At 39.1% G+C, this 26,891-nt stretch overlaps 2 protein-coding genes across 3 annotated transcripts; one reads left to right on the top strand and one right to left on the bottom strand.

Moving 5' to 3' along the window:
• LOC138019298 (uncharacterized) lies at positions 1-13,192 on the top strand. The gene is made up of 5 exons (XM_068866042.1): positions 1-176; positions 421-596; positions 1,947-2,050; positions 8,110-8,250; positions 12,136-13,192. The coding sequence occupies exons 2-5, from the start codon at positions 440-442 to the stop codon at positions 12,424-12,426; spliced, it is 693 nt and encodes a 230-aa protein (XP_068722143.1). The 5' UTR covers positions 1-176; positions 421-439; the 3' UTR covers positions 12,427-13,192.
• Positions 13,050-26,891, bottom strand: LOC138019297 (WW domain-containing oxidoreductase-like). Of its 2 annotated transcripts, none has more exons than XM_068866040.1 (9): positions 26,760-26,891; positions 25,711-25,775; positions 22,782-22,839; positions 21,318-21,487; positions 20,187-20,293; positions 17,903-17,994; positions 16,745-16,930; positions 15,652-15,913; positions 13,050-13,871 (listed from the first exon to the last, which is right to left on the bottom strand). In XM_068866040.1, the coding sequence occupies exons 1-9, from the start codon at positions 26,876-26,878 to the stop codon at positions 13,674-13,676; spliced, it is 1,257 nt and encodes a 418-aa protein (XP_068722141.1). In that variant the 5' UTR covers positions 26,879-26,891; the 3' UTR covers positions 13,050-13,673. The 2 variants fall into 2 exon arrangements, with proteins under 2 accessions (XP_068722141.1, XP_068722142.1); XM_068866041.1 differs by having other exon boundaries at positions 26,765-26,881.

Here is a 26,891-nt window from a genome sequence, read left to right as displayed (position 1 = left end):
AATTTTCCCCGCTCTGGAGAAAGGCAAATGAGCACCATTCTTCCCACGAACTTGCTCAATCAATTTGTGGAACGCCTGGTTTTTTTTTTTGCATGGAGGTACACTTCGCTACTGTTTAGGTTTGGTTGTTGTCGTTCAATTCGAAAACCTGTTGATAGCACTGTTCCACCGTCTAGGTAAGTGTGCTTTAAAGGCTTTTATTTGTAAAATGAGTTAATTTGGTGCCTAATTTTACAACAGTCGAACCTTTATCAACTCGTTTGATTGAACCATGCCAAATTTTTCCTGACTGGTTTTGTCAGGCGCCTATCTAAATTAATTGCAAGTAATTGATTTTATCATGGCACAACTTAGTTCCTGTTAGCGTTGCAGTCGCTGTTCAACGTCATCCGGTGTTTGCTTCATATTAATATTTCGCAGATGATCTGTCACAGAGATTATGGAGAAACGATACATACCGCCAGGAGCAAGACCGAAGGTAGCAGCTACCTCAAGTACAAATCATGTTGAGGATTCCCAGAGATCACTAGATGACTTAGTCAGAGAACAAGGAATTGATGTTTTTACTGTGAAACTAGAAGCGGCTACTCTTTACAGTAAGGGGTTTGACAAGTTGTGTTGTATTGTTGTTAATTTACCTACAGTGCAAGGTTTAACATTAATTAGAAGTAAACTTTTGATTTCAATAATTGACATTTCCTAATGATAACCAAGAAGAAGTCATGCAAAATTGTGTGTTCATTTAATTTTCATAGCTTTCAGTATTTATTAACAAGTGTCTGCTTTTGGCTGGTTTTAGAAAGAGTTGAAAAAACCGTTCAACTCATTGTTGTGATATAATAATAATCACTTTTCTGTGGTGAATGATCCTTGTCTTTCTATGATCAGAACAAACTGTTTAGCCTTGGACACGAGCCTGGGGCTTAGAGACTAAGCATCTTCTGTAGGATTAGGGTGATCCCAGTGACTGTAGCGGCTTCATCATCCATCCATCCATCCATCCATCACTTGCCTTGACATATCCAAACAGGCCAAGTTCCTCCTTCACACAATCAACACAATCATACATACTGATCACCCCCCTACTTCAACACCAACACAGCACACTTGTCCAGCCAAAATTCTATCCCTGTGACCCATGAGAAAATTAGCACAGCATTGATTACACTCTCCAGTTCCCATTCAGACCATCCATACAGCTGAAATCACATCATCCATAACCAACAAATGGTTGATCAACCTATGATCCTTCCCAACCTTGTGACCAAGTGTTCTCCCTTATCAATGACATGGCGAGAGGGATCTTCACAGTAAGAAACAATAGTGGAGACAAGAAGTGCCCCTGGAATATTCCATAATTATTTGATCCCCACTTCATCCAACTCTTCTCCATTTGATGACGTCAAAAGAGTTCTCTTGTCGCTCATACTACTACACAACAAACACTTCACGTTGTGAGCCACCTTCACCATTTCCAACCTTTCAACATTAACAAGTGTGGCACCATATCATAGGCTTTCTTATAATCTTTCCAGCTCATAACCAAACACCTTTTCCTCACCTGACCCTCCCTTAACACCACTTTGTCTATCAAAAACGGAGCCTGTGTGCCCCATGATCTTCTCCTACATGTACATCCCTTCTGCTAATTCAGAAACAATGTATTACCTTGCAAGTGTGCATACAGCATCTTCACAAAGATCCCAGTGAGTAGTTTCCACATCAATGGTATTAAAACATGTAATTGGTCTGCAGTTGCTAGCCACTGTTTCCTTGGTATAATCCTTCTGTACCAGCACCATCCTCCACTTAATCATTCACTCTGGCACTTCCCCACTATCCATGGCAAACAAACCCTGCCAACTCTCTGAAATCAAGCCATGTAATGACTTAATAAATTAATTAATTATAAATAACCTACAGACTTTAATTTGGACTTTGGTTAGGTCACCTTCCATTTGAAGAGGTAATAGAATCAGACAACAGTGATCCAAACATTCAACAGTTTAAATTTCCATTTGGGGAGAAAGAGCTTCGGCAACTGATGCTGGTAAGGGATTAAAATGTGAACAAATAATTATTTATTATTGTGCAGTATAGTCAGAGTCTTTTGTCTCTGGGGTCAAAAACAAGGACTGGCTAACTCTGCCTTATCACATACTGTATGGGGCAAAGTTACTGAGTGGTGAATGCCTGAGACAGAGAGCATTAATTTTTCCTTAATCGCGATGGCATCATCGCAGTTATGAAGTAACTTGAGCAGTTGCGGGACTTAAACGATGTGGGACTTAAACGATTTCATATTAGTTGATTTGATTTCTGTACAGTGTTGCCAATAAATTTACATGTAGTGCCCCAGGACTAAAGTACAATATAATACAGTTGACACTTCCCAACCCCCCACCTGCTTTCCCCAACTGCCTCCCAAACCACGATTAAACCACACCCCCCCCCCTGCCACAAAAAAAAAATGCACCCACCCATCCCTCAACAGCTCCTTCAGAGAACAAGTTATAATAATGTACATGTACCTCCACTGTGAAAACAGGGCACCTATGTCAATAATTTTTATTGGTTAAACGGAGATCCAATCAAACAATCGGGTAATATGGCCGTGATAACAAATGGATATTTAAAAAAAAAACTATTTTGTTTAGTTCTATCAATGTGTGGTTGAAACTCAGAGGTTAACAAATGCATTAAAGTGGTACTATGATCAAAAAATCATTTCCTTTTTTTGTTCAGATTTTGAAAGTGTGTTAGCTTAACACCTAACTGGCAAAATTTTGAGCTTTGAGTTTTATCCAAAGGCTGTTTATTTTGAGTGTAAGTTTTGTATTTCATGGTCCGCCATTACTCACGTTCAAAACTGGCCGATTGGACATCAGATGGTTGGATCTAGAGAAAATGATGTCATTTACTCACTAGCTTAAAATGTCAGCGTGTAAACGCAATTTATTATATATGCAAAACACGGGTTGAAATGTCTGAAAGCCCGAAACTCCCGTGCTGCATATTAATTGGGCCATGTTAACACGCATTGCATTCTTAAACTAGTGAGCGTTTGACGTCATTTTCTCCTCGACCCAGCTCTCTCAAGATTTTAAAGTTAGTAATGGCGGACCAATAAATAAGAAAATTCCAGCTAAAATAAACAGGTGTCTTTTTAAAATCAGAACTTAAAACTTGGGTGAGTTAGTGTTTAGTTAACATAGTTTTGAAATCCAAAGGAAAAACAAAATTTTTCTTTGGTCGTAGTACCACTTTAAGAAACAATGAAACAAGTTTGAAAAAATCGATTTTTTTTCTTACTTGGGGATGCAATTAAAATGTTCACAGTCGTTTTTATCCAGGAGATTTGATGACGTGTACGGGAGAACAGGAGATTCGTTCCTTATCCGGGAAACTCTAGGATAATCTGTGAGAGTTGGCACATATAACTTCATTAGAGTTTAAACTCGTCACCAATAGATGCGCTTGGACACTGGTGCCCACAAAGTTGGTGGAGCCGGGCAATGCTCTAGCATGAGGAGGAGGTCTCCATGGCAACCCTGCGAGCGGCCCCCACCCAACCGAATCTCCTTGGTGCTTGAAAAAGGAGGGGCAGGCGAGCAGGGGTGAAATGGAACCTCCAACTCCAACAACCCCAAGCACCAAGCGCAGCAGTTGCATCGAAAGAAAAAAAAGACACACTTACCAAATGAATACAGCTGAGAGTGAGAGCGACACCAAAAACTGCAGTGCAAGCCCCGAGCAATTTGGTGCTGAACTCAACTGCAATGTCGAAGAAGCTGTGGAAAACCAACGGCAAGGACGCACAATGTCAAGCCAGCTGACCCGAGATGCCCGTGAGAGCTTCCGAAGGTGTGCGGATGTAAAGCTGGTATGCATTGCTAGTCCAACGTCCAAGAGCCTGAATCAGGTGGTCAAGAATACCGTTGCGAGCAGCTACCGTGGCTGCCCCAATGCGGAAGCTGTGGCTGGAAAAATTGCCGCCAATCCCTGCGGTAGAGAAAATTTGCCGCAGCCAATCGGTCAAGATTGAGCGAGACAGAGGTTGAGAACTCGCAAGAAGGAACAAGGGGCCAGGGACATTTCCTCGTACGGAGAGGTAAGCCAGCAAAGCGTGAAGTGCGCAGAGGGGTACCCTTCGCAGACCAATATGGATGCGGCAACCTTCACGGAACGGATCTGTTTTCGACGCTTTTATCCTAACACGGAGGCAGGTTGGCGACGAGAGCGAATCCACTGCGATGTCAGCCACTGAAAGATGAATAGCTGGAGAAAAGCTAGCTAAATTGGGGACTGTACATTCAGGAGCACGGAGAAAACCAAAATAACCCAGCATGCAGGCTGCCCAGAAGGCGCAATGATCGAAAGTCTTGAGGTCCAACGCCCAGTGAATAACCAAGAGAAGGCTGTCAGTAATCGGAAGGCGCTGAGCAGCTGGAGAACCCTGGGAAGGCTTGACCCCTCTCAACACTTGTTGAAGCCGCTGGCAATTAAGCAAAGGGTCAGGAAAACCTTGCTCATTATGCAAGGAGCGAACTGCAGATAAATAAACATTAATTGAAGAATGCTGAATCGAATCTGCAAGAAATGAAACGAACAAACATAAAGTCCACTTGTCTGCAGGGCAAGGCGAGCCATTGGAGTGGAGCTTTCCATCTTGGCGGCAAAATTCGATGAACTTGCGTTGACCTGACGCATAAGCTTTCCAAGTGGAAGGAGCCAGACCCTGAGCCAAGAAATGCAAGCACTGTTGTTCTAGGGAGGAGGTGTTAAGCTGTCTAGCAGGAGCTGAGGAATCGGACAAGGGGACGAATGAGCCTCCGGGGCCAGCTGCCTGAACTCCTGCCAACGGAAACAAGAGATAGCATCAGCAATTTTGTTTTCAACTCCAGGAACATGAGCAGCAGTGAAAGTAAAACCCCAACGCGCCGCCGAGAGCAGAAGATCACGGAGAAGGTGCATTGAAGTTGGAACCTTCAAAGTCCTGGTCGTAAGAATCGCAGCTACAGCCTTGTTATCTGAGCGAAAAAGGACATGCTTCCTGGCCCACAAAGATCCCCAAAGGTGAGAAGCGATCACCACAGGAAAGAGTTCTTGGTATGCGATAGATTGCCTGGCCTGTACCATTGACCAAGCACCATAAAACCACTGGCCATGAGAATAAGCACCAAAGCCAATCGCACCTGCTGCATCTGAAGTGACCTTCAAATCTGTGGCAGCAGACATGCCAGGGTACAACCAGAACCCAACTCCATGCCAAGAAGCCAGAAACTGCTGCCACCACTGAAGGTCAAGACGAAATTCTGGTTAATCCGAACAGGATGGTCCTTGTTACGGAAGCAGCACAGTAAATCAATGAACCGACGGAGAAAGGCTCTCCCTGGTCAAACTACCTTAGCGGCATGGTGCAAAGAAGGCCGAGCCAGGGAGGGCCCATACCAACGAGAGAACTTTTGGACAACAAACCGCAAACTCAAACAACTTGACAACTTTATTGCAGCAAATATGGCCCGACCTTGCTACTGTTGACAAAAATGAGGTAACGCAACTTAAGAAGTAATTCTATGACTAAAGGTCAGGAAACATGGAGGAAAAAACTAAGGCAATCAACGCAGAGATAAAGGCAAAAATCAGGAAAACAAAAAGGCGCATCCACTAACGAGGTGAACAAGGGCATGGAGGAAGGAGAAGCAGGTCTGCGTTTGCGATCGTGTGAAGACGTTTTGTCAAAACGACGGGAGCACGCACGGTGGGAACCCGCACAGGTGCTGCAGCAATGGGCGAACCGACACGATGCAAATTGTGCCGAACAGCGGCCCCTGTTCCACGACTGGCAAATGACCTGGGAGGAGTCAGCTCCAGATGGTTTAGGTAGCTCAAGGCACCACCAGACCCAGAACGCACAGAGGCCCCAGCAGCGTGAAAATCGTAAAGTTGAACGTTCATGGTTGACCAGTCCACTAGCTTTGTCGCGTGCTGGCGGAAGGCCTGATCGTATGCCAGCCAAACACGACCACTGAACTGGCGGTACGTGCGCAGGATGAGAAGCTTGTAAGAAGTTAAATCTTTCCAGCGGTGAGGAAAATACGACGTCAGAAACAGCGTGAAAATTGTAAAGGCTTCGGACCAGGTCACGATGTCCTTGATGCGTCGGCGTTGCTTTTTAGCACTTGGCAAAAACACTAACCGCCCGTCCAGGAATGCTGGCGACTCCGGCTCAGTCTGAACAATGTTGACTAAAAGCAAATCCCCCAAATCCACGTACATTCCGGCAACAATTTGGCTAACCGTTTTCGCCGGAATTGGTGAAAAACCGGGACCAACTACAAACGGCTGTTGGAGTAGCGGTCCCGATGGCAGGTTTGCAGCCAAAGTGCTGTTGCTGAGTGGCACCGGGACAGAAGCGCCCGTCGTGATCGACGTGCTTAAAATCGGCGAGCGCGGGGTTGCAAAAGTGGCAACAAAGGATGGCACAGTAAATGTAGGCATACCTTGCGTGGCTGAAGGTGAAGATATCGCCTGTTGCTCACCTCCAGAAGCTAAAAAGGTCGCCGTTTTCTGCGACAGGCTGGGCGATGGAACGGGAACGCCCCCGGAAGCTGCTTGTAGCTCCACGCTAACTGAGTTTCCATGCAAATTGCTCGAGCTAGAGCCAGGGCCTTTTTCTGCCGCTAACGAGGCCTTCACGGCATCGACGATTACAGCGATTAGAGCGGGATCATAGTCACCAGCAGTAACTACTGGAGCGGAAACTGTTGAAGATGTTTGTGGCGCCGAGATTGCCGCAGAAGCGAGCGACAAAGGACCAGACGGCTCGGCGTGCAGAAGGGTATCCGATGACGAGTTCTCCCCACCCAAACTAGCAACCAAACTATTGTTGGTTCGACGAGCAGTCATTGTACAAGCAGAAAACAGCAAGCAAGCAAAAACCAAAGCACGAATTGGCACGCAAACAGCAAGCTATTGCAATAACACTTTGCGAAGAACTGCAAGCAAGCAAGCTACTGCGTATATAAGTCACGAGGTGCCCCTGCTAGAGGTATCGGGCCACCCCTAGTATAGCTGAGGAAACTGCTGACCAGCATTGCTTCGAGGTTAACTTTGCCTAAATTACATTTGGCCACATTATAACCTATGGTTAACCCATGACACCCCCAGCTGACGAGTAAAATTTTCTGGCGTTAGACAGATTTATAGAATAAATTATGTTAAGTCTCACTCCCAGGAGTCAATGGGTTAAAATTCATTTTGCCAATGACAACAGTTGATTACTCTGACTCAAAGCAGCTGCTAACTTCAAATTTTTGAAACCCCTGCTTCCACTTCTTCAAGAAATTATTGTCCTGAAATTAGTTTATATATAATTATTAAAGTGGTACCATGATCAAAACATCAAATCATTTTAAATTCCTTTGGATTTCATGTTATGTTAACTAAACACTAAGTGACCCAAATTTTAAGCCTTAAATTCAAAAAGACACTGGAGTTTTTCTCTTTAATGGTCCCCCGCCATTTAATACTAACTATAAAATCTTGAGAGAGCTGGATCAAGGAGAAAATGATGTCAAAGCCTTGCTAGTTTTAATATGCAGTTTGCATTTGAACGCTACTGAATTAATATGCAGCACGGGAGTGTTGGGCTTTCAGATTTTTAAACTCATTTTTTGCATACATTACACACTGAAATTATTTTAAGCTATTGATTGAATGACATCACTTTTCCCTAGATCCAACCGTCTGAGGTCCAGTCGGTCAGTTTTGAATGTGTAGACAGTAGTACAAAGTAAATAGCCTTTGGATAAAAATCAAACCTCAAAATTTTGCCAGGCAGGTGTTGAGCAGTTTCAAAATCTGAAGAAAAAACAGTGTGTTTTTTTATTACTGTACCACTTTAAGTAGTAGATAATTAAAATAATCTGTAGATTGTTTAGGAAAAAGAAGATTAAATGGAAAGTGCTGGTGTCCCAAAAAAAAAATTGTGTTGGCTTTTCTTGGAGAGGGTGGTGATTGAGGTCAATATTGTAATTTTGGACAATTCTTCAACTGGTTTAACCCAGCTGTGGAGTATGCTCAGACTTTCACATTTTCTTTTTGTAGTGGTTTCGTGAGAAAGGATGGAAGGATCAAAATGCTGTACTCTACTTTCCAAAAGATCTTAGCAAAGAAAACAGAAAACGGGTCCATGAGATTGCACAAAGTTTTGGATTGGGAACCTCGAGCTCAGGCTTTGGAGAACGAGTAAGTTAATCTGAAATGCATCTATCAAGCAATCAATGACAATCTAGTTTATTTACAATAGGTTTCTAGGCATTTTTAATTAGTGCCTTATGGCGCGCTAACTGGGGACACATTCAGGCCACACTGCAGCACCTGGAACTCCTTGCCCTGCTCTTACTTCTGAGTAGTAATTTTGCCCCATATGTGATACCGGTAAATGACATTATATAATGTCCCACAGGGGCAAGGGTTGCATTGTGAGACAGGGCCAATGGTTTATGGTCCTTTTACTTTCCATATAATGCGTGGTTAGTTGTCATCACAAAACCAATTCCCTAATCATAAGAAATGGCTAAGTTGCAGTGAAGCTTCCCATAATATCTCTGGCTTGCAAACCTTCGAAGAGAATGGCTCTTGCAGAGTTGGTTTGAATCATCTCTTGATAAATTGAATTTCTCACAGCCGTTTGTTGGAGCGCGAAATTATTATTATTATTATTGTTATTATTGTTATTGTTATTATTATTATTATTATTATTGTTGTTGTTATTATTATTGTTATTATTGTTATTGTTATTGTTATTATTATTGTTATTGTTATTATTATTGTTATTATTATTATTATTATGGTCACACCAATAGCAATCACACCAATATTTAATACGATGTCTTCAAATCTACCAAGGAAGTTCTTAAAGACTTCCGTTCTAATCAAGAAGACAAACTGCAACACCACTTAACATTTCAAGGTTTTTTTTTTACAAATGTTATCGAGCACTCATTGTCATCTGTTAAGTCTATTTGGTCGTCTGCCCAGTCTCATCTACCGGAGAGCATCTACAATTTTACCATTCGCTACATCAACAACTCCCTTCCTACACGTACGAATATGACAAGATGGGTTTTATCACAAAGTCCTGGTTGCTCCTTTTGCCTTAACCCTGAGTCACTCCTCCATATTGTCGCTGGTTGTCAAGATTACCTTGATCGCTTCACCTGGAGACACGACTCAATTCTCAACTTAATTGCCAACTCACTTTAACCGGTAATTAATGATCGCTCTTCACTCTATGCTGATGTCAATGGCTTTCCGAGTCCTTCAATTATAACTGGTGACTATTATCGTCCAGATTTTCTTTTCCTAATACAGTCCAAGTGCCTATACATTTTAGAACTAACGGTTGCTTTCGAATCTAACCTTAAAAACAATGCAGTACACAAAACAGAAAAATACATGAACGTGGTCAAAGACACGAGAAGTAACTACAGACGTGTTAAATTTGTAAACCTTTCCATGAGCTCCCTTGGTGTTCTTTCCAACGAATGCTCTACGTTCTCAGAAATGATGAATGACATTGGCATTGACAAAACGCAAAAACACTATATAACAAAAAAAAAAGATAAGTCTAGCCATTAGAGCGACATATTTTATCTTCTGTCGTAGAAATAAGACTTGGGACAGCCCAGACTTAATAAAACTGTAATTTTTTTTCTTTTTTTTTTATTCATTTGTAAATACGGTATACAAGTATATCACTCAATTTCAAGTAGCCAGTTGTTAATTATCTATACGTAGTACTCGAAGACAAATGAAAGTTTCCATTATTATTACTATTATTATGCCCTCTTTTCAGTGCTATCTGCATTTTAACCATGATAAATAAATGATATTTAACTTCTTAAATGCACGACCACATCAGCTCTACTGTAATTTTTATCGTGTTTAAATGTTGTTGTTAAAGTGTGACCCAAAAATTATGTTTTACAATGATTGGCTCACTGGGTTAGGTACAGCAAACGTCTCTCCAGCTGGTATACATGGTATTAAAATAATAACAGTAATAATTACTGGTAGTAACATTGGATTATTGAAGAAGTACATTCAAGAGTCGCTTTAAAGCCTGTGTTTCCGTAGGGTTCCAAGCTAGAAAACTAAGCATGTGACAAAAAAAAAACTCATCAGATCGCGATCAATACGTGTGTGAGAATCCAAGTGAAGGTTCCCCTTTAAACAACAAAAGAATCTTCGGGGCGGCTATTTTGCTGTCCCTTACAGAGAAAAATTTCGATGCCTTTTGGCAAGACCACACAATCACCCAATCTGAACAAAATTTGAAGGCAAGTATTTATGTGTTCTTGCCCCTTAACTGGCCTGTCAACTGAAGAAGTTACGTAACTCAGGCAGCGTTTACACGAACACGGTTTCATGATCTTGAAACCGCATCAAAATCGATGCGGTTTGGAAGCATTTACACGGATCCGTTTTCACCAGAAAATCCAAGTCGTAATGGTATAAGCGAGCGCTGCACTACATGCTAAATTCACAATTTTCAATTGAACAATGCAAATTTCGCACCAAAATAGTAACCATAGTCAAATTGATGCGGTTTCGCTGTTTATACGACAGATAAAACCCCATCGTTTTGAAAACGCTCCACTTTTGGCGGCAGTTCCAAATTGGCACGGTTTCGATAACAGCAACCGCAGCAAAATCGATGCGGTTACAAATGAAACCACGTTCGTGTAAACGGTGCCTCATTGCCTGCTCCCTTTACGGGAGCAGGTAAAGCAAATTATTGAAGAAATGCGGAAATTAATCCCATCTTCTGGGAAACAGACCAGTTAGCTATTTTCAAGTGCAGATGAGATGGACTGGCACGACCCACAACATTTTCATCTAGTCATTGCAATTCTTGCATCATTACCACTTGGTCATGCATTTTAAATGAAGTTCTTGAAAGCATCTTCTTTGTCATCTCGTATTCTAAGGACCACCTTTGGTTAATGCAACCAATGTTTGGATCTAGCCAGGGATTAAAAATAAAGGCTTGTTCACAAAAGTGGAAAAGACAGTGCAAGAAGAAACTGACACAATTTTATGGACACTGTGTGTTCAGTTGACTTGATGATACACAGTTTCTGTCTAACATTAGAATCAAGGAATTGTTGTGTTACAATATTCATATTTTCATCTCTTCGATTCTTTAAACCTTGTTAGAACATTGAAGCTACTGCATTCTTTGTGTATTGTATATGCAACCTTGAATGGCTGGCTTAAAGAAAATAACCGTTTTCTGAATATCAAGAAAACGGAATGCTTACTCTTTGGCACAAGACAACGACTAAAGGTATCTGGAAATGCAGAGGATTTTTCCGTGATTTTAAATGAAACTCCCATCACCTTTTTCAAAGTATTTAAGTATCTCGGTGTTTTGCTTGATAACATCTTACATTTAATGAGCATTATGTAACTACCAAGATATCCAAGAAACTAGGAATTCGGACCCCTTTTAACAACCGCATCTGCAAATCGTCTTTATAAATTGATGATCGTACCGTTATTGGAGTACTGTGACATCACCTAGCATGGTTGTAGCAACGAGAACCAGAAGAAAATTGAACGTTTGCAAAAAAAAAAAAAAGGAAAGCTGGCCGAATTGCCCTTAAAGACTCCAAGGCTTTGACTAGTGATGCCATCATTGAGAAAGAAGCCTAAGGATGGAAGCCGCTCTCCGAAAGAAGAGTCAAGCACACTAAGGAACTGATTAATAACTGTCTTAAGGGCCTTGCTCCTGACTTTAATACCAAGCATTGCGACATTCATTCTTATAACACTAGATCCAGACGAAACCTTTTTGTTGATAAAATCAAGAAATTTCAAAACGTGGGTTTTACTAAAAAGGTGCAATGATTTTAAATCGAAAATGTTAGTGCATATTTCTTATTTCTATTTTCTATTACAGATGTTTGTATTATTTATAGTTATTATCAGTTTCACAGGACCCATATTGGTACCAGTTGTGTAACTGAAATGGTTACCCGGTATAAATATTATTATTATTTTTATTATTATTAATGGTGCAACTCTAGGAAACTGACAGGGCAATGCTTTTCACATTTATTGCAGCGTTGTGTCAGTGTATACTCGGTTGAACAGGCGACATTGGGTGTTGGCAAAATTTATTTAACCAAAGAAGAACGAGAAAAAGCAAATGAAATCTGGAAACTGATCAAGCAGGAAGATGACGAGAAATACAAAACGTTCAGTCACAATGAAATCGAGGAGATGGTTCTTGCTGACAAACTTGGTCCTCTTCTGGTGGAACTTTGGGAAAAGAAAGAGTCTTTAAAAGTAGAGGATATTAAAGAGAAATGTAAAGTGTCTGATGACAAAGAAAAAGTAAATGGTTCATCGTAAATTTATTAAAATTTGTTAATAAAAACAGCCCTGCGTATGTTACGATTATCAAAGGAAAGAAAAATTTGTTTTGCATACATGTAGAACACCTTTTAAAGAGTATGGTGTATTTCAAAAAAGAAGAAAAAACTCAAGAGTATGGCAACTCAATTAATGTACATGTCACCAAAATTAATGGACTGAGGTGGATTCGGCCAAGTGATGTGTGGGATTGCAGAAAATTAATAGTCCATTTCCGAGTTGCTGCATGTCTCAGTTTCGAAACGAGTCCTGGTGAACAACCATTCAAATGTAAATGAGTTGTATATTCTTATGCAAATCAAACTCATTTCCCTTACAATTACAAGGAAAGGTTACGTTTATACAAACGTTGGCCGTGTAGCACTTATATTTTAAACAGAGTTAACTGAATAGAGTGTAATGTGAAGTGCTAGATTTCAATCCCATATGAACCATGTGAGCGTTAGCCCTACTGATGGAAATGGGCCCACACAAGGACAGAAAAAAACCCCGACCAGCTCTCCCTTACAATAGTTGAGCACCAAGACTCACTTCAAACAGTTTCCAATGGACCCATCCCAATCAACCCATCAATATTAAATTTAACAATGACTAGGCTTTCATTTACATTAGATGGGCTATTCTTTTTGTCTTTTCAACACTACATTTACATGTGTTTAGTTCTCTTTTGATTAGTAAAGACTTACTAGTTTACTGTATTTTGAGCTTTTAGCTGAAGTTAAATAAACTTAATCACAATAAACTATCTTGTTTGTGAAGGTTAAAGATATGTGTTTGCATGATATAGTAAAGGGGGTGTTATACAGGAAGAGAGGAAGATCTTAGTGAAGGGTCGTCCTGCACTATTACATGTATGTTAATATGTAAATTCATTTGACACAAATGATTTTATTAACCCCTGCACAATGGTCTTCTGAGATGCAAAACTGGCTGGTAGCACGTCAACTACTACATTGTATATTAGCTCACTTTTTGTTGCTACTTGAAAAAACAAAAATCAGATCTAGAGAACGTTTTGCCAATTGGGTAACGATTCGCAATATTACACAAACAGTCAAATCTGAATAAATTAGATGATATGCCACGATAAAGACATTTTCCTAATTCTACGAAAGCCAGCTCTTCAGTCGTCGTCTTTGAACGTGGTTCAGGCTGAGGAATAGATCACTGTATGTATGTATGTATGTATGTCGGCACTGGGTAATGACGTCATAAAAGTTCCAAGGTTAACTTTTAAATGGTTCTTGATTATTTGTGATCTGTCTGACAAGCTGTTCACTCAACTGCCAAAGTTTAGCAGCTGTGTCTGTATTCCTGGCTTCCTCTGATGGGTCACAGACACTGCAGTTGTTAAAGTAATGTCCTCCAACTCTATTAAGTTCTTTTGAAGTAGCGCAATACACTACAGTGGCTGCTCCTTGTGCCTGGAAATTGAAAATTGATGTTGTAAATAGTATCCACCATAAAGAGATTATGTTGAGAATTATTTTTTTGTAGTTTAATGTGCTACTATGATCAAAAAATCATTTCTTTTTTTCAGATTTTGAAACTGTGTTCACTTAACACCTGACTGGCAAAATTTTGAGCTTTGATTTTTATGCAAAGGCTGTTTATTAATTTTTGAGTGTAAGTTTTGGATTTCACGGCCCGCCATTACTCACGTTCAAAACTGACCGATTGGACCACAGACGGTTGGATCTAGGGAAAAGCGACATCATTTACTCACTAGCTTAAAATTTCAGCATGTAAATGCAACTTATTATATATGCAAAACACGAGTTCAAGATCTGAAAGCCTGAATCTCCCGAACTGCATATTTTCAGCCCTGTACACGCATTGCATTCTTAAACTATTGAGTCTTTGAAATCATTTTCTCCTCGACCCAGCTCTCTCAAGATTCTTGAGTTAGTAATGGCGGACCAATAAATTAGAAAATTCCAGTTAAAATAAACAGGTGTCTTTTTCAAATCAGAACTTAAAACTTGGGGTCACTTACAGTAGTTTTGTTAACATACCGGCAGTTTTGAAATCCAAAGAAAAAGAATTTTTTTTCGGTCGTAGTAACACAGAGGTGGAGCCAAAGTATTCAATACCAAGCATGGCTTATGGGTACATCTTATCACTTAACAATATTGCTCTGGATTTGCATGTATATACATGTAATTATGGTGTGAATGTTTCGTGTTGGGGAGGGGGGGGGGGGGGGGGCAGGTCAATGATTGTAACCTTTCAACTACCCACTTATAATGTTACTTTGTTCAACATGGGATTTTGCGTGGGGAACCCTTTGGAGGCAAAGAGGTTAGTAAGAATAATAATATTGATAGTTTAATTTGTCAAAAGATGCTGGCTGTTGGCAGGATATAAAAAAAAAAACATGCTTTGTTGCTTTGGCTGGCTGCCAACTTACCGGTAACTGCACTGTTCTCAGATGACACTGACAAGAATAATGTAAACTGCTAATATTTATTATCATTGCACATGTTCGTTCATCCATTACTTTGTATTAGCAGGCATTGAAATGAAGATAAACAAACAAAAGGTTTAGGTAAATAGTAGAAAATTGTACAGCCAATGATTAATAAAACTATTCCCTTTTTTTTTCTTTGTGTTGAGTTGTCAATGATTAGAATGTTTACATGTTCAGTACATTGTTTGTGTACAGTAAAATTGAAAGAAGGTTGAGGTAATGTAAATTATTAATTTTTGTTGCTACATGTATAAGCTATTATGAGAACACCACACAGTGATATTTCAGATTTTCGAAAGGGAACAGGCACAGCTGTGAAATATTAGGGCAATTAAGGCGTGAGAAACAATGTTGTGGGGCCATGGTTTTAGCTAAAACCGTCCCCTTTCAAAAATCTGGTCAAACCTTAATTAATGTTGGTGGCCGTCATTTTTGCAGCCATCATGCAGTTATGGTGTTTATAATGTATTATTGTAAAACTCCCTGAAGAAGTCTACGTTAGCTAGACGAAACGTGTCAGAGAATAAATTAGTTTTACAGATACAGTTCGCAGAGTGCTGCTCACTAGTTTTAATAGTTTTTTAAAATTTTAAAAATGTCAAACTATATTGTTACAGTATTAAAACATTAATTAATACTAACACTTTGGCAATTTTTTTTAACAAAGCAATAATCCTCAGCTGCAGTTCATTGTCTACTAATAATTCATGCAAATAAAAATAATCTTGACTTACTGGTGTTTTCGCAAAGGGTTTTGCCATTACAAACAAAAGCCAATAGAGCCAAGATGTCTTTGACAAAGATGTGTAGATCAGGTTTCCTGGGTGGACAGCATTGCATGTCACTCCCTTTGGTTTTAAACGACGATTGAGCTCCATAGAGAACAGCAGATTGCAAAGTTTGGATTGGTTATAAGCAACAACAGACCAGTATTTATCTTTTGAAAGTGGAACATCTGATAGAGACAACTTTTTGGAATAGCTCAAAGCAGGAAATCTAACAAAAAAGAACAACACAGTCAAACACTTGAACGACGATCATGAATACCGAAAAAATTAAAGTGAAAACAACGATGACTTGTGAAAAAAATGCACTTGCACTGAAAGAACCTGAGAATTGTTGATTAGAATGGCAATTAAGTCTTAACAAAAAAAATTCTGAATGGCTATGTCAAATTGAAGATATAGTAGGCAACTGTCTGCCAAATGTATTACAAGGCTCTGATGACACAAAGCACTCCTTAATTTTGGCGCAAAATTTCAGTGTTAACTTATAATGCATTATTTCACATGTTAAATTACAATGCTGCCAAGGCAACTTTTCCTACAGTGCCAAAATGGCATCCAAGTTTGAAAAAACCTGCATCAGGACTATGAACGTAATTTGTCACCCATGGTATTAATAGCTAATCAAATGGTATGCTCGTGAAATTAGGGAATAATTTTACTTGCATTTTGTCCAAAATCAAATAATTTTCCTTGGTCAAAGACTCAGGAAATAATTTGATTTTGGACGAAACATGCGTGAAATTATCCTAATTTCACTTGCCACCATGTGATCACCCATACTAATTTCCACCACATTTCAAGGAGTAAACAGGGCAAAACTTTTGCAGTAGAGCAATAATAATAATAATAATAATAATAGTAATAATAATAATAATAAATTTAAGCTTATTTCAGTCATAATTATTGGCAAATCCATGATCACAACTTCACAGAAGTTTGCTGTCATCAACAGAAACACACAGCATGAACACTCAAAAACCTGTCACATACACTGGTTGATTATCCTGAAGCCCTTCCTTCAATGTTTTGCTACACTTACCTGTGAGATTCAGAAGACAGAACAACCACTCTTGCTGGAGCAGAGGAGCAAAGAACATCCTGTAATAACTTAACCAAATAAAAATGACCAAGATGATTGACACCAAAGGTACTTTCAACTCCATCACTTGTCTTTTTCCACGCCATGCCAAATACTGCTGCATTGCAAATCAAGACATGAAGGGGGCTTTGTGAGAGAAAGCACAACAAGACAGGATTAGCATTATCTACTCACTTTATCAGGTTTTAATAAGTACCAACAGCCAACAAAAAGCCTTGGCTGCTTCACTCAGAGACGTCGGTTACTTTTTTCCCTAAATTGAAGAACCCAAGGTTAAAAATCATTTTGACAATGACGACAGCAGCTGCCAGCCTCAGATTTTATTGAAACCCCTCGCTTCTATAGGGTTTGGACTCTGGGACATCACTGGGGATATCGTTGATGGTCATACAATGGCATTACCCGGCCAGGGCAAAATCCTGATGGGGTATTCTCAGGGGTTTGGATGCTTTTGGCAAAACATGACTACATACACTGAGGAAGGGGAATTCATAAAAAGACAAACTTAGGCTGTTCCCAATCACTTTTGGGTCCTTGGGGTAAAGCCTCCAGAAAGTCAATTCACATTAATTTTATAAAGACTTGTCAGAGTTTCAGCATGGGAAACATGTAATTAAAAAGACAAGATGATAATGATAATGATAATAATAATAATAATAATAATAATAATAATAATAATAATAATAATTATTATTATTATTATTATTATAATTATAATAATAATTGGCAGTGCTAATCACCCTTTACTTGCAGTATTGAAGACTGAATTGCGAAAGGGCGCAGCTCACGATATCGGGCTGAAAGCATACAAAGGTTCCTCTGGCTGCCGCTATTAATACAGTCCATGTTTGATGTCGGAGCACAGCACCACAGCTAGATGTGGTTATTAATTTTGTGAGTAGAGTTTAATGATGGAGGAAAACTGGAGTAGCCGGACAGTAAAAATTGTCAAAAAATGTACCTACAGAACATGGTTAAAATTTTAAAATGTGCTCTATTGGCAAAGAAATTTTTCAAGGTAAATGTAAGCACTGACTGTGTGTAAATATTATTAATTTTCACCAGACTTGTTGTCATTGTTAACATGGATAGACTCACAGTTTTCTCTGTCTAAATTCTTCTGCAAAACCTCTAATGCTTGCAAAGGAGGCCAAGTCCAACAAAACTGTTTCAACATAAGGTTCAGGAGTCTACTAAGAATGAAGAATAATTAATTAATTTACCATGAAAATCACCGATCTGTGGAATGGGCCCGAATTATGAAGTGACAGCCCTGCCCATTTCATTCAAACATTTTGATGAAATTCCTTTCCCACAGTGTAAGCAGTAGCCAGATTTCGCCGTCAAGTTGTACTGGAACAATCACAACAATGGAGAGATCTATATGTTTTCAAAATCACAAGTCCTGGGGCCGGGGGGAAATGAATAAAATTGTTCTTGTCCGGCGAAGATGTTGCAAGTGCAACCATGGACTCGCTGTTACTTCCAAGTGCAGGAAAGGTTTCCTGGCCTGAAAAGTAGAGTCAAACACAACACTTTCCAAGAATTTGAACTATTTACAAGCAAAAGTGAGCGGGGCAGTGACTCAGTAATTCTGACTCATTCCGCAGACCAGTGGTTTTCGTAGTAAACCCAGTGCAAACTTTTAGAGTTCTTCTCGGGTCATAACTAATATAAATAATAAAAATAATAATACTGCAGCCTATTTGTATGTGCCAAGATCTGAGGGGGGCAAGGACTGATGCCTGTGGAAGATCGCGTTGACCATTTAACCTTGATATCAATGAGAAGTCATCTTATATGAAGTGATGAAAAACTAATCCAAGCAGCCAAGGGCTTTAAAGACCGAAGGAGAGCTGAAGATAAGTCAGACTGAATGGCATGAGAAGGTGTTGTATGGCCAATTCCTTGGACAAACAGAGAATGAGAGCAACGGCACGGGCACAGCTGAAAAGGGGTGAACTTAAGAGGGAAACAGAATCCCTGATCATTGCAGCTCAAGACCAAGACCCAAGATAATCCCAAGTGTAGAACACGTCACTGGGCGAATGAAACCGATACCCACATTGTGAGTGGATGCGCCAAAGCAGCAGAGGCAGAGTGTAAGAAGAGGCATGACAATGTGGCAAGAGCAGTGCATTGGGACTTGACAGGAAAATGTGGCTTTCAGCGAGGTGACAAGGGGTTCCAACATGTACCTGAGAGTGTCCTGGAAAATGAAAACTACAAGTTAATGTTGGACTCTAACATCCAGACTGACCATCATGTCAAAACGAGGCGACCACATTAATTTTGGTGGTTGTCAATAAGAGAGAAGACATGCCAAATCATCGATGAAAGAAGAAGAAAAGATGGAAAAATATCAAGACCTGTCAAGAGAGGTGGGGAAAATGTGGAAGGTTAAAGTAAAGATATTATTGTTAGTGGTTATGGGGGCATCGGGGACCGTCCCAAGGAGATTGGAGAGCTTCCTCAGTTGCATGGCATTCAGTACACCTGTGGAGCTACAATAGTACAAAAGACCACACTTCTGGGTACTGCAAGAATTCTAAGAAAGGTGCTGGAACGATGAGGGTTGTTAAAAAAAGGAAAAAGAAAGTTGTGAAACTGTGGGTAACCTTAGGCAACTGGTTGATGCTTGGAATCCATTGAGAGAACCTTTTTCAAGTGTCTATGAGAACTTACAGTGATCGGTGTGGCAATGAATGAAAATAATAATAAAAAATTAATGGTTAAATCAAAAGAATCCACAAGTGGCTGTTCACCTAATGATAAGCTGTCTAAAATATCAAAAAATCTAAAACCTTCAAAAAGAGGACATTATGGAATAAGTAAGCAGCATTTTCATAAATTATGCAACTTTTACCTATGAGCAAAATAAAATATAAGTAGCAATGATAAAAATTAATATAATAATAAACCATTCTGATGCAATCCTTGAAAAGTTCAAGAACAATGATGCAAAAATTGCCAAACAAGAACCTTTCAAGTCAATTGAAAGTTAAATAGTCATTGCCTGCTATTTTAATACTGTATTTGGCAATCCTACTACATTTACACATTTTTCTCACTGTCTTCCCTTGCCCTATCCCCTCTTCCTGCACCTCGAATCCAACATGGCATCAGGTTGATTGATCACCAACTAACAACCGTACTTGCATTTATAACAATATTAGAGGCTTGCACATATTTCAGGCTGGACAAGTCAAAATGGTTTCATTTATTGCATAGCCCTATGTTTACTAAGGCCTCCCGGCCATTTTAGAAAATGATTTGTGTGTAATTATACCTAATAATTTCATGCAGTATTATGCTAATATCAGCTTTCATGGTTTTTTGCCTTTAATGTTCTAAAGAAGAAAGAATAACAATGACAGTGTACCTGTCCTGCTCTGATCATAGTGGCTGCTTTATTTGCTTTCTTCATATCTCTGCAAGCCAAGATCACGTGTGCCCCATGCAAAGCTAAAGCTTTGGCTGTCTCAAAGCCTAGGAAAAATATGGTAACAGGTGATACTTAAAAACACACGGTTTCAAATCATGGCAAATAAAAAATGAAAATAAAAAATAAAAAATAATCATGACAAGCTAATAGAGAACCTTTTTCTTGTCTATGAGAACAGTGATCGGTGTGGCAATGAATGAAAATAATAATAACAAAAAAAATGGTTAAATCAAAAGAATCCACAAGTGGCTGGTCACCTAATGATAAGCTATCTAAAATATCAAAAAATCTAAAACCTTCAAAAAGAGGACATTATGGAATAAGTAAGCAGTATTTTCATAAATTATGCAACTTTCACCTATGATCAAAATAAAATATAAGTAGCAATGACTTGTAAATTATAAAAATTAATATAATAAACCATTCTGATGCAATCCTTGAAAAGTTCAAGAACAATGATGCAGAAATTGCCAAACAAGAACCTTTCTTTAATTAAAAATTAGATAATTAGGTTTGCTCACTTTTTGACTTGATCATAAATTAGTTCTTAATATTTTTACTTATTTATCTTCAAGCGATGATTTTCCTGGTCATGCAAATTTTTTTGAATTAATTAACTGAATTGTAAACAAATTGTTTTCAGTACTATCCATTTCCTTCTTTCTACCAATTATATTGGTTATACATGTATTAGTTTTGGAGGTGGTGGTAAGTTGTACATGTACAAGGTTTATGCTTCTGTATGTTATCATCTGGTTGTGTTGCATGAGTTGATGTCACTGGGTGGGGACCTTTGAACCTTCAATGTGGGTGAAATTAAAGGGCAGAGAATGGGTCACCTACATGTATAGCACAACATGTAACATTTAACACCATTACATCTGTACTTGTAATGACTAATATTTGTACGATCTACTATCTATTGCAGCTTTTGTTGGGTCTTTGACTTGGAGACCTGTTGCTTAATGTACGTGAAACATTGTATATAATACTGACTGGCAAAGATTTCTAAATTTCAAGTCAAGCTTTTTAGTATGTAAACAAAATAATATTACTATTATAGCAAACCTATCCCACTATTTGATCCAGTTACCACAGCAACCCTCCCAGAAAGGTCTTCTCCACTTAACACATGTGTGGCAGTTGAATAACTGTCCAGCTTCTTGGAGTTGTCTCTGTCCTTGGTAAAACTTTGAGCTAGTCTTGGGTCAGCGTAAGTTGTACGTCTGTTGACAGCACTGTCAACAATAACAGCACAAAACCAATATTTACCCATCAACTCCTGGGGGTTTCATGTGGCTAAATGTAATTTAGGCTAAGTTAAAATCAAGCCAATGCTGGTCAGCGGTGGTCAGGAAATCATGCGCATTGAGGTGACATACGGGGTTTCTCGATTCGCACGTGCTGGTCGTTTCTGCTGTGTGAGGTGCTGTTTGTTTCAAGCAGCAAGCGTTCAGTTGTTCCGCTTTTTCCCCCTTCCCTTTCCTCCCTCATTGGTGGATTCGGTAAGTATAGGGTTGGTAAGTACATGTATCTCCACTGACTTGGTCAGTGTGACGGTGCCTGGTGGGTGGTGGCCGCTCGCAGAGTTGCCATGGAGGCCTGTGTGCTCTGCTCATGCCCTGTGGCTCAAGCCTCGTTGCTCGCTCCAGAATCGCCGCCCACTTTGGCAGGCACCATCTCCAAGCTCGTCCATTGGCGATGAGTTTAACGACAAGTAAAATTGTCTGGCGTTAGATAGAGTAAAATACTGAGTCTGGTCTATTTTGGTCGGTTCAGGCGTCAGAGGGTAAAACGCCCACATTGCAAGTGGAGTTTGGGTGCCCAGGGGCAGGGGGCTGCAACTGCAATCACACCCCAAGGCAGAAGAACACCTACTGGGCTACCAACCCACAACCCAGCCACAAGCCCCCTGTGCCAAGCCCCCCGCAATAGCACCCGTCAAACTGAGGCCAGAGACTGAGGCCAGTAAAATGAAATCCCAGGGGCAGACCCTAAACCAGGACAGGGAGGATAGGAGGGTAAAGAAGAAAAACTCTACGCTACTTGAAAAGAACACCCAACAACCAACGCTTCGAGTAACAATGCACACAACGTAGGCACATGTAATGGCACAGGTTTGCCCAAAAGTGACATAGTGGACAAGAACCTACCCCTACACTCAAGGAACAATGCTAGAATGCTACATCGCTAGACCACTACAATGCCACACAAAAATAACAAGCCACCAAAGAACGTCAAGAAAACGCTAGAGATTATTGCTCCTTGTCGTTAAGTATGTTAAAATTATAAGACTTAACTGTATTTAACACTGTCAGTGCTGAGAGCTAGAGAGACATTTGGATTTTACTGTCTAAAACCACACAATAATTTTACTTGTCAATGGGGACAGTTCAGGGATGAATGGGTTTAACATTTTGTCAATAAGTGAACATTCAAATATTTCTAATCATAAAAATAAATTGAAAAAAGACCACAATAATACACCCTCAAAGGTAATAACCGTAAAGTTATTATTAAAATACAACTTACTCAAAAAAGAAAAGATTCCCTTTGCTGTCATGTTGCTTTTGCCAGCCATGAGGAAGATCTGAATATAAAAAGGTTTAGAACTGTGATCATGTAACAATTTTGTCACTCGATGACTGAATACTTTAAAAAAAAGCTCTCCTCCTAATACTGACTTTAATAAAAGTGAAAAAATCCCTCTTGTCAGTGATTTCTTCCTTTCATATTAGCCCCAAGGTTTCTTTTACGTTTTCTTCCACCTTACTACTTGTTTCTTTCTTTAAGTATTGTGTAATAATATTTTAAGTTTGTAAAAATTATTATCTTAAATTTGGCAAGTTAGTACTGGACTATACTAAAAATAGTTTGGAGTGAAGTTTGTTTGGATGTTGAGGCTTGATTTTCATTTAATAAAATTAATAATATCTCAGTCTAAGAATAGCACACCAGAAATCAGAACTATAGTGCATTTTATAATATTTGATTAATTAGTGGACAGTCCAGTAATAATAGTGATAAACTGTAAATAATAAATTGCATTCAATTCAAAGAGGCTAAAATTAATTAATATGGTGTTTTTCCTTCTCAGTTTGTTAAAGGATTATCACTCTTAGACTAACCGATCTTCGTGACTCTAAATGCAATTTCCATTCATATAAACAATTCAAGACACCTCAGGAGAGCAACTTGTACAACCAAATTTATTGACTGTAAAGAGCATTCAAAAAATTTTTGCAAATCAAATATTTGAAGAACCTACTGCAAAACAACATCTTAACAATGGGATTACCGACGACCAAATATCCAACTACTTATTAAACTGTGAAAATCTGAAAACTGTGAACAGTAGAAATATTTAAATGAAACATTGTGTTTTAAGTAAAAAGCCAAATTATGGCAGGGGGTCTTTGTTTTCCACATAACGGCCTGGGTAGTGTTTTCTGTGGCCGACGAGTCATTTCAGGTGAATTACTGCAGCAGGGTGCCTGGGTCTTTGTTTTCCACACACCCATGCAGTAATTTGCCTGAAATGACTCGTCGGCCACAGAAAACACTAGGGATGTTGTGTTTGGATTATCTCTGTTCGTCATTTTTATAATTATTGTTGTGGGGGGTCTTAGTTTTCCACATACCGACCTGGGTGTGGAAAACGAATACCCAAGCATAATTCACAAGAGGGATCTTCCTTATCCGGGTCTTCTGTCTTTGTTTTCCAGGTCTCCGTTTTCTGCACACCCAAGAACGGGTGGTGTGATTGGTCACAACTTTCCTGAAAAATTTTTAAGTGCTCATATGTTTCTGATAAAAGCTATCAAATCAACAAATTCTCCCCATAAAAAAGTAAATATATTTCAAAGTGTCAACCATATGACAACTGAAAAAAATTCAGTGTTATGTCATTCCATGCAAAAAATTTTTCATATAGTTAACCTATTGATTCCTGGGGGTTCCCCATTGAAGAGTAAATTTGTCTGGCATCAGACAGTAAGATACTATTAAAGTATGGCCAGTTTGGGCCGGTTTGGGTATCAAAGGGTTAATGGGACATAGTTTTTCAGTGACTGATTAATGTAGTGCCTGGTAATATACTAGGCACAGCCACTCTCTGCCCGGGACATGTATATGAGGTGTGATAATTGGCCTGAAATGCCTTGTCGGTCACAGCAAGCAGGGATGTTGTGTTTGGCTAGCCTCTGTTCTTGATTGTATTTTTTTGTGGGGGTCTTCGTTTTTTTTGGGACTTATTTTCTGCATAGGGCCTGGATGTGTGGAAAACGAAGATTCTGGGGTAATTGGCCTGAAATGACTCGTTGACCTCAGCAAACAACGGGGATGTTGTGTTGAGCTAGCCTCTGTTCATGATTGTATTTTTTGTGGGGGTCTTCGTTTTTGGTCTTCGTTTTCCATATACCCACCTGGATGTGTGGAAAACGAAGACCCTATCGTAATTCACAAGAGATAGGTTATTGATTGTTTCAAATAACATAAATGATGTGCTAATGTTATTTGCTGTTTGGTATGCTTGGGGGTCTTCATTTTCTGGGTCTTCAGTCTTCAGTCTTTGTTTTCCAGGTCTTCATTAAAATGCGCGGCATGAGCAACGACTCATTTAAGGTAGAACTGCTTGCTGTCAGATAGAATCATTGTGTATGATGACCTTGATAAACTTAAGTACTGTAGTGATCACCTCTTAATAATCGCAAAATATTACATATTGCTACTGTAACAGTATTAATGAAGATTCTTTCCCTGGCTGGTTATGACCGGTTTAGGAGTCAATGGGTTAAGTTCTTACTTCTTAATAGTAAAAAACAAGGCTGAAATGACAAATGTGGGAGTAGTAGTAACTTTTTGATGTTGGTTCCAGTTCTGTGAGTTGTGAACGTTATCAGGATTATACTGTAATGTCGTAATGTACATAATAGACGAGTTCACACTCTTGATTGCATCATGGATAATCAGGGCAACATGGCTGGAAATTCAAAGGTTTGTATGGAAATTCAAAGCAAAATATACTGTACATGACCCTACTTTATAGACTTTTGCCTTCATAACCCAAACAAATAAGTTCATGTTCACAACTGAGATGATGTAGACTTGGTATCCGCTCTTTGGAATTCCTAAATATTGCTTTTTTTGTCTCGATACATGTACATTCTCTGTAATTTGGTGCCTTGGAATTACAGGAAATGTATGGCAGAAACTCTTTTCAATAAAATAATTTCTATAATAGCCATTCTCTCCAAATTTATTCTGCCGCACCTTTGAGCGCATATCTTATGTTTCGGAAAATAAAAAACCAAAAATTGTATATCATGAATCCTTTTTGTCATTTTGAACTTCCTTACAAACCTTTGAATTTCTCTCCATCTTTCCCTGATTACCCATGATGCACTCAAGAGCGTGAACTGGTCTATTATGAATGTCGATTTAAAAAATAAAAGTTATGTACCTCCTGAGACTTTGTATCTTTTTCCTGATTTTGGATGTTCCCATTGAGTAATTTGCATCGCATGACTGTAAAATCAATCAAAGTTCAAGTTTACTATCACAACAATTAAGAATCCCAAGAGTAAACCTGAACACTAATAAACATTCTCTTGCATGCGCCCACTTTTGAATCAGATTCCAAGAAAAGCCATTCTTGGCTTCTGATTTGTAGAGGCATGAAAGCAAGAAATTTAAAATTATCACAGTTTTAAATTTGAAGTTATCCTCAGTGTAAGAACTTGTTTAAAATTTTCCTTGTTTCGTTAGCTAGTTTTAGCATTAGGTTATTGTTTCAAGCTTTTCTCTCTTTTGTGTTTCAAAGTTTTTAACGAGAATGAGCCCTCTTTTGGGATTTAAAGCAAGTAGCAAGGATCGTGAAGAATGAGTGCACGTACCCTGACTGGCAACAGAGGTTAACTGACATAGAACACAAAGTTTACACAAAAGTGATCTTTCAGTTAAGCTTAACAACTTGAAGACAAGCTTAAAATCCATAAACTCAATCGAAGTCTACTCCTAAGCTCTGGCCAGAATTCGCCATTATGGGGGGACCAGGGGGACGGTGGTGTGGTTTCAATTGACAATTGACTTGTTTTCAGTATTTCATGATAAATCGGGAGAATCTGATAAAAATAGGGCGTTTTCAACCAACCTCTAGGGACACCAATAACAATAGAGAAATGTACCACTTCTGGTGGGCGAACAAAAGAAGCCAATGAGAGATCTTTTGTTTGCTGACGATGACGTCACGTGAAAACCTCCTACAGCGAGAGCGGGAGATCAAATCGGGAGGGTTGGAATGTCTGCTAATCTCTGAGTACTCCATAAAATAATCTTCAAAAAAATCACAGGCTTAAGACAGAACACTTAAAAGCTTCATTTGTAAATAGACTATTGGTACATAATTCATAGGTAATTGTGCGTTCGACGTTTTTAATAGTATGTTCTTTTTAAAAAAATTAGCCCGGGTATTTTGTCTTTTTGACATTATTTAAAACATCAAAGACTCACTGTGCATAATATATTCTTCCATCATCCATTGTTCTCACTTCCCATCCTTCTGGTAAGTCTTCTTCCGAATTTAGTTCTCGAGGATCTTCATACCTTATCTTATTTTCATCTGCCGCCATATTGAACTTTTCA

Source organism: Montipora capricornis, chromosome 10 (genome assembly GCF_036669925.1).
Source record: "Montipora capricornis isolate CH-2021 chromosome 10, ASM3666992v2, whole genome shotgun sequence".
In the NCBI taxonomy this organism is placed as follows: Eukaryota; Metazoa; Cnidaria; class Anthozoa; order Scleractinia; family Acroporidae; genus Montipora; species Montipora capricornis.
The sequence above is the reverse complement of the archived record's forward strand: the minus strand, read 5'-3'. Positions and strand labels throughout refer to the sequence as shown.